At 41.0% G+C, this 11,036-nt stretch overlaps 1 protein-coding gene across 1 annotated transcript in view; it reads right to left on the bottom strand.

The window, feature by feature from the left end:
* LOC108798705 (dimethylaniline monooxygenase [N-oxide-forming] 5-like) overlaps positions 1–11,036 on the bottom strand; it is a 31,395-nt gene that overhangs the window by 14,591 nt on the left and 5,768 nt on the right. Inside the window, exons 4-5 of the mRNA XM_018570482.1 lie at positions 8,876–9,018; positions 2,785–2,984 (exon numbers count right to left, since the gene is read on the bottom strand). Coding sequence (XP_018425984.1) covers positions 2,785–2,984; positions 8,876–9,018 — 343 coding nt within the window. The remainder of the gene's footprint in view (positions 1–2,784; positions 2,985–8,875; positions 9,019–11,036) is intronic.

Raw genomic sequence — 11,036 nt, 5'->3', positions numbered from 1 at the left:
CGCCGAGCGGCGCGCGCAAGGGGGCGTGTCTGAGCGGACGTCTAAAGACACCCGCTCAGATCTAGAGAGCTCCGGGCCGGCCGTTTTTCTACCATGGCCGGCCCGGAGGCAGTTAATGAACCTGGAAACTATAATGCTTTTTAGTTCCGGTTTCTGATCTGTCATTCCCTGTCTGGAGAGGCCGAATAGGCTGCAAAGGTGACATTAGGGGTCTAAAATATCTCTAATGGCTCCTTAAAGAGGATCTGTCATCACTAAACTGCTATCACATAGGGAGCAATACAGCTAAGTTAAAAAAAAAATTGTGATTTAAAAAATAAAGTTAAATTAAGCACTGCCACTTCATCTATTTGGGTCACAATTGTCCTGCTAAATTTAAAAACATCTGGGCACCATGGGTAATGGAGCATTGGCCTGACTGTCTGATAAGTTCCCCGCCAGTTTTCCCCCTTCCTCCTACCCCCCCTCCCCCCTCCTTTTCTCACCTCCTCATTCGTTCCTGATCAATTCGTTTCACCATTCCTCCCCCAATTTTGAAGCTTGACATGTTTGGTATCATCTGTTTAGTTGGCACAATCTCTCTTTTTTATTTAACCAAACATTCGGTAATATTTTGTGTTTATGTGCACTGGAAATAATCTAATTGTATTTTTTACTGTATATTTGGGTTTGAAAAACAGTTGTGCTAACATCATGCGACATAAAAAAATTTGCCCCTGCCCTCATTTTATTCTACAGCATCTCAGCTTTCAGGAAATATATAATTCTGGGTGGGGGAGAGGAGCTTAAGTAATCTTCAGGCCTAAAATGTACATTTTAACATGTGTGCAAAAAACTCACCAAAACGACTCTGGCAGCAAAAGGGTTAGAGACCCTGCAAGTATGGAAAAATACTTGTTGATCTACCATAAATAAGTCCTATTGTGGTATGACAACTAGGGCTGCAACAACTAATCGACATAATCGACTATAATCGATTATAGAAAAAGTTGTCAACTTTTTCAATAATCGATTAATCGGCTTCCAATCAGTTGGCCCTGTCCATAGCTCCACACGCTGTGCGCTGCACCTCCTCCCCACCTCACGCTCGCCGCTGCCAGACCCGCTTGCATTCACGCGCCACATGCCGCACCTCCTCCCCGCGTCACATTTCCTGCCCATCCACATTCACAATCGGCAAGGGACGCGGGGAGATGTAGTAAGGAGGAGCAGGTGTTGCTGGGATTTGTATTTCTCTATAGCTGATGGTACATTGTGCTGTATATTATACATAGGAATACAAATCCCACAAATACATTATACACTGTATGTATAATGTATTGCTGGGATTTGTTGTACTCCTCTATAGCTGGTGATATTCTGTATTGCGCTGTACAGAGGACTACAAGTCACAGCAATAATACATTATACAGTGCAATGCGGAATACCACCAGCTATAGAGGAGTACAACAAATCCCAGCAATAGTACATTATAAAGTGTTACAATGCTAAATACCACCAGCTATACAGGACTACAAAACCTAGCAATAGTACATTATACAGCGCAATGCGGAATACCACCAGCTATAGAGGACTACAACAAATCCCAGCAATAGTACGTTATAAAGTGGTATAATGCTAAATACCACCAGCTATACAGGACTACAAAACCTAGCAATAGTACATTATGCAGCGCAATGCAGAATACCGCCAGCTATATTGTACTATTGCTAGGATGTGTTGTATTCCTCTATAGCTGGCGGTATTCTGCATTGCGCTGTATAATGTGCTTTTGCAGTCCTCTACAGCCGGTGCCATTCTGCATGCATTGCTGTATAATTTTACACTTTCCATTTCACTATATTGCACACCACACTATCTTTTTTCTTTTTTACTTCCACCGCTCAAGCTTGCTCCTGTGATGGACTACAACCTCAATACAAACTAGTAGTCCCATCACTGGAGCCATTTTTTAAACTTTATTTTATTGTTTATCCGATTAACCGATTAATCGAACCTAATAATCGGCTAACTAATCGATTTTGAAAATAATCGTTAGCTGCAGCTCTAATGACAACACAAAGCATTTTTGTGGACTGAATGGTGCCAGCCCTTCCAGCTGTCTTTTGCCAAAGTATTACTCTCAGATCTCTGCATAAAGACTAATCCTTTTGTACTGGGAAGGGCTGTTTTAGATGATACAAGAAGTCTGCTGAAGGCAGAGGACAGCAGTAGACAGTTCTGAATTTCTGAGATGATCAACAGGTTTTTGCACTTATCAAACATATATTTTAGGCACTTTTTATTAGTATATTTACCAGACCAAAAAAGAAAAGTTCATTGTTTAAATGTATGGTTCAAAGGACAACCTAATGTAGCTGCATGTGGCTATAGCAACCAATGTGACTTTTCTTATGTCCCACCCCCTCCCTATAAATGTCATGGTTCCCAGAAGCCTTTGTATTAGTGTGTGTTGAAGGAAACATGGAGTAGACAGGGACAGATCACAGAGTGTTTGCAGGGACAGAGAGTTGCTGCTGTTGAAAACTGCTATATATATATACAGAGAGGGTTTACAAGGAAAGATAGTTGATGCTACTACCAATATGCAGTACTGCTGATGAAGACTGATACATTTATAGTCAGTTATATACACAGTTAGAAGTATTATAAGTACTGCTCGTATGCAGATTGGGATAGATAGATAGATAGATAGATAGATAGATAGATAGATAGATAGATAGATAGATAGATAGATAGATAGATAGATAGAATCGCTTTCCTACCATATTGTATACATCTTACCTATGTTGGGCCAGAAGACCATAGTTACAATGATTAAATCTGTTGTTGAGAGCTGATTCTATCATATAGTTGCTTACAGAAGACGGCAAAGTTTTAATGATTACATTTCGAAACCGTGACAAGTTTGTAATGTCCCTGGGAAAGCCATTCTTAGAAACACGATGTGTAACCCAGGCACCCCTTCTTGTGCTGAGGAACACCTATAAAATACATAAAATATATTATTCCTTTTAAAAGAATTATGAACGTAAGTCATTTTTGAGTCAAATGTAAAGATAACTATATAAATTAGATTAATTACACATAGGCAAGAACTGAACTGTCTAGGGCTTGTCGAAATGGTCATTTCAACACAGGAAGATTTTCCATCTTCTTATTATATAAGGAAGAAAGCAATTATATAAGGAAGAAAGCAACAAGGGAGACTTGAGCTTCCTGTTTAGTTGGCAGTTATTAGGACAGACAAGGCAGATAGAGAAAAGTTACAGTATGATCTGAAAGGCAGCTGGATTACAGCAGCCAGGGTTAGTGTAAATAGATCTCCAAAAATGAATGCAGTCTTACGTTTGCAAAAACACTGCATACCGACACCAAAACATTTTCCCAAACCTCTTTCTGCATATGAATTTATTAGGAACTTACCTCAGCTTCTTTAAAGCATGTTAGCTTCTCTTATAGTTTATTGTCCATGCTCTTTACATTTGTCATTACACCTATGTAAACCTAACTGTGTTTATTTAACCATATCACTTAAATTAGTTCACTCTGAAATCTCAGTAAGTTCCAAATTCTCCCCAGGTGAGTGACGAAGCCTCTAAATTCAGAATACTTATGGCGGATGCCACACAGATTTGGCACAAAGTAAAGCTCAAGTGAAGTTCACAAGAAAAATAATCACAAAAAGTGAATATATTGCAGCTTACCAGTCCTTAGGTGTGTTTTTTTTTTTTTTTTTTTTTTTTATATAAGACCTGTTTTCCTTTATATTCACCTTGTGATCTGGCTAGTAACACACTGTCCTGGGGTGACAACCCTTATTTACTGTACTGTATCTATACAGAAACAGCGTTGTGTCCCTTGGACGTTTGCTAGGATAACAGAACACCTTTCCTTCTTCTGTTCCCCATAACATATGGAGAGGCAGGATATTTTCTCTTAACCCTTTCGCTGCCAAGCCCTCCGGAACATTTTTCAAATCAGCTGGCCAAGTCATTTTTGAATTTTCTGCAATTTTTTCCTATTGATTTGATTTTCAACTGCTGCGTTGCTAGCGTTTGTAAAAGACCCCCCAAACCATATATTTTCTGAAAGCGCAGGCCCGGTAGAATAAAAAGATGGTGATACTAAATTTGTAGGCCCTGCGATAATTAGCGGTCATCAGCGGCTTGTGAGCCGCTGATGACAGCTATTAATTTAAAGGGGACAGTCTGCTGAACAGTTCTACTATAAGCTGATGGTCGCTAAAGCGACCATCAGCTTATAGTAGAACTGTAAATGCCAAGGACGTACGGCATACTGAGCTGGCCAGCCGGAAGCACTTTTGTAGCTCCGTATGCCGTACGTCCTTGGCAGCGAAAGGGTTAAAGCCCAACTGTAAAAGCTATGACCTAGGGGACAGAGGTTCTGTACTGTAATACACATATATTTACTGTGCTGCATGACTTCATTGCCTGACCACTGAGATTAAGTGTAGTAATTTCTAGAGCTACGTCTGCCCACTGATCAGAGCCCCAAAGCTAGCAATTCACCCTGGGTGAAGGCCTTGCAACACTTTAAATCCCTACAAAGGGACATCCTCTGCCTATAAGAAACATATTTTTCCAGCTACTCCGGCCCCAGATACATCAATGTATTTTACCTTACTATATTTACAGTATATAATGATGCATCTAATAAACAGAGAGGGGTTTGTATAGGCTACAAGGCTATTATTTTTGGCTACAAGAGTAGTTCTCTACTGATTGCAGGGACTTTAATCTGTGTTTCTATGTTTAGCTAAGAAAAACATCCTCTTTATACTTGAACAATCTATCTAAGACCCCAAAGGGAGGTACTTCTTCTTCAAAGGACAAATGACGAACTAACTTTAGTCACATATTACACCCCAAAAGACAAACAAATACGCTTTTTCACCCACTTCATTCAAACGCACACACAAGGGACTCTCATAATAACAATTGAACAATAATGGACAAAAATAAAAACACCTGAGGGATCAGCTCCCACTAAGGCTCTGAAACCTCCTACTGGGCTCTATATAACCTTCTCTCTCACCATGCTCTGGAGGATACCTGGAGAGCTACACCTATCTAAAAAAAGATTACAGCCAGTACTTACACCAGGTGTTTTGTTTTAGAATTGACCATGTCTTTGTCATCAACCAGTCTATACCCCTGCTGAACCACTTATAAAAGCCAGTATATATTTGGTTTTGGAAGGACAAGCTCCCAATCCCCACCCACACTTTGAAATGTGGTAAAAATTCCTAGTGAGTGGTCTGGAACTGGAGGACTGGAAACAAACCTGGCATATCACTGCCCACTTCTCCATTAACACATTCACAACAGAATCCAACTTTAAATTGCTTATGCGAAGGTGCATGGTCCCAAAACAATTAGTGAAGTTCATACCCTCTAATGAATGCTGCAGGGGATGTCCCCAGGCACTCTCCTACACATATGGTAACACTGTCCCAAAATTAAGAGATAGTGAACTAACGTGTACCAACTAACCTACACTTACTTGGGCAATGGTACCTGAAAAAACCAGCGGTCCCTGTAGATGTGCGGCTGCTGGTATGTAACCAAAATTTGTTTTCACAACTTTGTATGATTTATGCTTAGCAAAATCTAATGAAATGTTATGCTGCTACCTATAGCTGGTTGATTCATTGCCTTTTATGCCAAAAGTCATACAATGATCCTTTCACATATGCATTTGAGCAGCCATATCACACTTCTATATCTTCTATGTTACTTTGAGCTCAGCGGTTACTGCATTAATTATTTTTGGCTACAAGAGTAGTTCTCTACTGATTGCAGGGACTTTAATCTGTGTTTCTATGTTTAGCTAAAAGAGCATGATAAAAACACATTTGCATAGTTATAAAGTTAATTAGGGTGAGAAAATACATGTTGATATGAAGGCAAAAAAAGTGTGGTCCAACTTGAACCAATTCCCTATTTTTAACTCTAATGGCAATTGGATAACGCTCATTAAATCAACATCTTGCAATATTATTTTTTTAGACATATCACTAGTTATTTTTATTTCATGCACTTAGAAAAACATGCAGCCCTTTTTTACAGCAATGGTTTTAGCTGACTCGGTATAATTTCACTGGAAGACTTTTCAACATTTTGTAGAACACCCTATACAGCGGTTGAAACCTTTTTCCTTCAGTTGCAAGCGATGCCTTTTTTATTTATTGGTGACCTTAAAGTGGACAACTTTTCAGTGAGTTTATAAAATGGACCACTTATGTATTTATGTGAGAGCGCTGTGTTTGTGTTTTTTTTTTTTTTTGGGGGGGCCCCCAAAAAAATCTTCACCAGGGCCCTTTGTTCCTTAGCTCCGCCACTGATGCAAGGTGGTGATATCTGTCTTATTTGCCTCTTCTCAAAAGAGAATATATTCATTTAAATGAATGTTTCCTCATAGGTCCTCCCTGACCTTTAAAAATGTAGTTGCCTATCTCTGCTCTCCACAACATCCTTTTAAAAAGGTCTAACTAATGCTTTCTATGTCTATGCCTCTTTTAATACAAGAAAGTATCTTGTTCAGATTGACATTGCATGCTGCTTAAGCCCATGTTCTACCTGGACACCCAGATTCTTCTCCACCCTAGATTTACCCAGTTAAATCCCCCCTAGATTATATGCATTATTAATTTTTTAAGCACCCAGCTGCAAAACCTTACATTTATTCATAATAAACCTCGTTTGTCATGTAGTTGCCCAATCAGCCAATGCATGCTGGTCAGCTTGCAAGTTAGAGATATCTTGCAAGGACTGTACTTTACTCCATAGCTTTATGTCATCTACAAACACGCAATGAGAACAAAGTCACCAAGTTGCGCAACTCAATCTATTGGTTGTAGAATGTATATGGGTAATCTTGGAAGGAGCTCCAGTTCTGATTTAAGCTATTTTAGGAATAATATATGCAATAATCCTGCCACCCAGTTATCTGGATAGGAAGACATCCATACAACAATACTGTAATACTGTAAAAAAGCAACAAGAAACCAGTCACACAGATCTAAGTGCAGTAAATGATTTAATAAAAAAAGCAAGTAATGCACTTAAAAAATATTTAAAAGGTCACACCAGTCATACAACGAGCGGAAGTCCAGTAAAAGTAGCTCATCCAGGATTGTCCGTGGTGTAGAAGGCACTGGGTGGAGCAAGCAAAATCCATCCAATGAGCAAGCAGTGCTGTAGCTAGTTCTTCTCATCATGGGCCCGCTGCTACTGGGTACTTCCGGGTTGCAGAGTGTCAGGTATTGCTAGGCAATGCATTCAAACGTTTTCCACCTTTCTCAAGCCTAAGAGTGGGGTGGACTGAGTATGAGCTGGAGTATAGATCTTACTCCATGGCCAATATGCTCCTATAGCTAGCACTATACCACTATGTGATCCCCTTTTGCCTTCCCTATATATAGGACTCAGTCCACCCCACTCTTAGGCTTCAAAAAGGAGGCAAACCTCCAAAATGCATTGCCTAGCAATGCCTGGCACTCTGCAACCCAAAAATACCCAGTACCAGCAGCCCTGTCCTGAGAATGTTTACCAGATCTGTTTCCCACGGCACAGGTAATCTTGAGCTCCCCTGGATGGATCTTACTCTCTCCACCCAGTGCTACACTAAGGATGATCCTGAATTAACTGCTTATATTGGACTGTATGACAGGCAAGACTTTTGAAATACTTTGTTAGTGCATTACTTTCCATTTCATTAAATGGCTATCGTTTACTAAACTTAGATATGTATGCGTAGTTTCTTGTCACTTTTTACAAGCATGAAATGGTACATATGGTCACAAACTCTATATATTTATAAACACATTAACCACCTCCTGTCCAGCAGCCGTACATAAACGGCCGGATGGGAGTCTTGTAGAGGCAGGTAGGTGTTTTAAAACGTCCTTCCCCACCCCCAGTGGGAAAACTACCTAAAATGTAAACAGCCAGCAATGGCTGTTTAAATACAAGCATTCCAGCAGCTTTAGAGCCGCTGGATCGCTTGTATTTTCTGCGTGTGTGCGCAGCCCCCGCCGCCGGTCCCGAGATCCGCTGTGCATGCTGGGACCAGCACATCGGCTCTGTCATCGGAGATCGGACAGAAATCAATACATGATCTCCCTCCGATCTCCTCCCCATTCTCTGAATGCGGGAAGTGATGTGTGTTACATCATTTCCGCATTCAGCTGTCATTCCTGGCTACAGAAGCTGGGGAAAAGCTGGTGAAGCAGATCTGTGCTTCATCAGCTTCTCTGGGGGATCCCTAGGTGACATTAGTGGTCTTAGAGACCCCTGATGTCTCCATAAAATGAACTTTGTAAGAAGAGAAAAAGGTACACTTTTCAACACAATGGGGGGAATTTATCAAAACTGGAGCAGACAAAATCTGGAGCAGTTGTGCATGTCGACCAATCAGCTTCTGTCTCATTTTCAAATCTTACTGAGCAAACTGAAGAGAGATGTTGATTGGTTGCCAGTCTTTTGTCTGCTCCAGTCTTTATACATTTTCCCCATTGTATTTAGGCCATGGACACACCCCTGCCATGCCCCCAGTTATGCGGACCATCAATAAATTGCCTGCCAAAAAATGATTGGTTATAGCCAGAATTGTCTTTTTTTTCAGCATTATTTTGCTTTATACTGGCTGTTTGAAATAGAAAGTTTTAGTATAGAATATCACTTTTGGTAGTTAAATAGAAAATATTCATAGATAGCCGTACATCAGACCACAAAAAGAGGGACACCTGAGGAGAAAAGAGGTACAAGGGATTTTGTTCCAAATGAGGAACAGGTGGGAGGTTTGATATACACAACAGTTTTTGCATATTTAGCATTACTTAAGCACTTACCTTTTCTGCTGTCCTGCTTAGTTCCACTGCAATGTCCCCACCAGAGTTCCCAATGCCGATCACTAAGACTCTCTTGCCTTTAAAATTGTCTGGACGCTTGTATTCTCTGCTGTGTAGGTACTGCCCTTTAAATTGTTCTATACCTTTTGAAGATATCAATTACATTTGAACAGTTAGTGTTATAATATATTTTTTTACATCATATATATTATCATGTTAGGTGCTCTAAAATGCCTACTTTATATGGCACAATATTTTAGCACAACATGTATATAAACTAAAATATTTTTTTGCACTCAAATGCATACTTACCAATTGTCCCAAATTTACCAGGACAGTCCACATTTTTTTACTTAGCTGTCCCTCGAAGGTTGTGTCCTGGGATCACAGCTTTAAGCTCGTTAAAGGAGAACTATGAGGTGAGTGATTTTCAACGTACATAGGGGGCTAACAAGTCCCCTATGTAATAGAAAATATGATCTGACAAATAAGATTTATGGAGACATTAGGGGTCTTTCAGACCCCTAATGTCACCTCGGTACCCCAAAGAAGCTGATGAAGCAGCAATCTGCTTCTCCAGCTTATTCTCCTGGCTCTAGTAGCCGGAGAATTTTCACAATGACACCGGAAGGGATGTAACAGACATCAATTCTGAGTCTAGTGATGGGAGGGGAGATCAGCAGCTAGAAGCTTGTTGATCTCCCTCTGATTGGTGGGGGGAGACCCACTGTGCCGGTCTCTCGGTATAACCTAATCAGGACCAGGACGTGTTTTGACATTGGGCAGTCCTGAAGCGGACCTTTACCTCCTTTCACTAAAAATCACATCAGCATGCAGCCCCTGAGATGATGTGCATGGTCACATGTCCAAGTTACACGTGCTAGAGTTCCAAGAAGTAAAGGTAGATGGATTAATCTGCCCTTAGTAAAAATGGGCACTGCAAGAAGAATGGGGAGGAAAGGAAAAAATAAACATAGAATAAAAAGCCAGCAATTATCTAGAAGTATCTGTTTGTAGATTGTCATTACTAAACATTTCTATAGATGTATTTGTTGTCATTTTAAAGTTAAGGGTAAAGTTCTTCTTTATTATGCCGTCTGGCGACGGCAACCCGCGGATGCGAGTCTGCCGTCCGTCCGTTTTTTCTTAACGGGCGGACGGCAAGAGGTTAATGTTAGCACTTACCTTAAATTATGTCTCTTTTTCCGAACTTCCTCTTCTTTCCTGATGTTTCCAGCCTTCTCTTCAGCGGTGCGGCGGCTCTCTGATCCAGCGCTGACTGCTCTGTCCCTCCGATCCAGTGGTGTCTGCATGCGGGTGCATGCGTCCATAGACTTACCTTGTGTCCCTGCGCGCGCCCCAAGATCCTTTGCGGCCGCTCGAGAAATTTCTTATTTTCGCACGGGACCGCGCACAGAACACAGGGTAAGTCTAAACTGCTGTTTGAGCGTTTTGGTTTTTTTTTAAACTGTTTGCATATATCTTCTGCTTGCTAGCAGTAGATATATGCAAAAAAACGGGAGGTTTTAAATATCCTTTAATAAAGGTGACTCATTCACAGGTAGTCAAAATAATTGTTGTTCTATTGGGCAATGAATATTGATGCTAAACTCCAGGTAAAAAAAACAATTATTACACATTTACTTTGTACCCATTGCCCCTAATGTTGTGTGTTCCAATGGTAGGAGAAGAAGAGGGCTTAACAAGCCCTACAGCTGGCCATCCGCATCCATTGATTTGAAGGGAACAACAGCTTGATAGATACTGTGTTTTCTATGTTTTTCAAGTATTTTATGAATAAAGATTTACAGACACTTTTGTACATGGCTACAGCACTCTCTCCTTTTATCTTAAATGAGAACTATGAGATGAGTGATTTCCACTCACCTCATAGTTCTAGCCGACCTGTGACAATGAGATTGTCACAGGTCGGTTCTGTAGATGGGGAAGTGAGCGAACACATACCAGGTTCGCTCACCTCTCGATACTGTCACGGCTCTCTGCCGTGACAGGGGGAGGGGCTGGATTCCCCTCTCCCTGCTCCGATCTGCCAGCGCTGACTGGCGGAATGGACAGGGGAGGGGGCGGGTACAGCTGGCTCTGCCTCTAGATAGGCCGAGCCAGCTGTCACTCACGCAGCTGGGCGGATCCCGTCATCTAC

The sequence above is a fragment of the Nanorana parkeri genome, unplaced genomic scaffold (assembly GCF_000935625.1).
Source record: "Nanorana parkeri isolate BGI_ZX_2015 unplaced genomic scaffold, ASM93562v1 scaffold1540, whole genome shotgun sequence".
NCBI classification, from domain to species: domain Eukaryota; kingdom Metazoa; phylum Chordata; class Amphibia; order Anura; family Dicroglossidae; genus Nanorana; species Nanorana parkeri.
The sequence above is the reverse complement of the archived record's forward strand: the minus strand, read 5'-3'. Positions and strand labels throughout refer to the sequence as shown.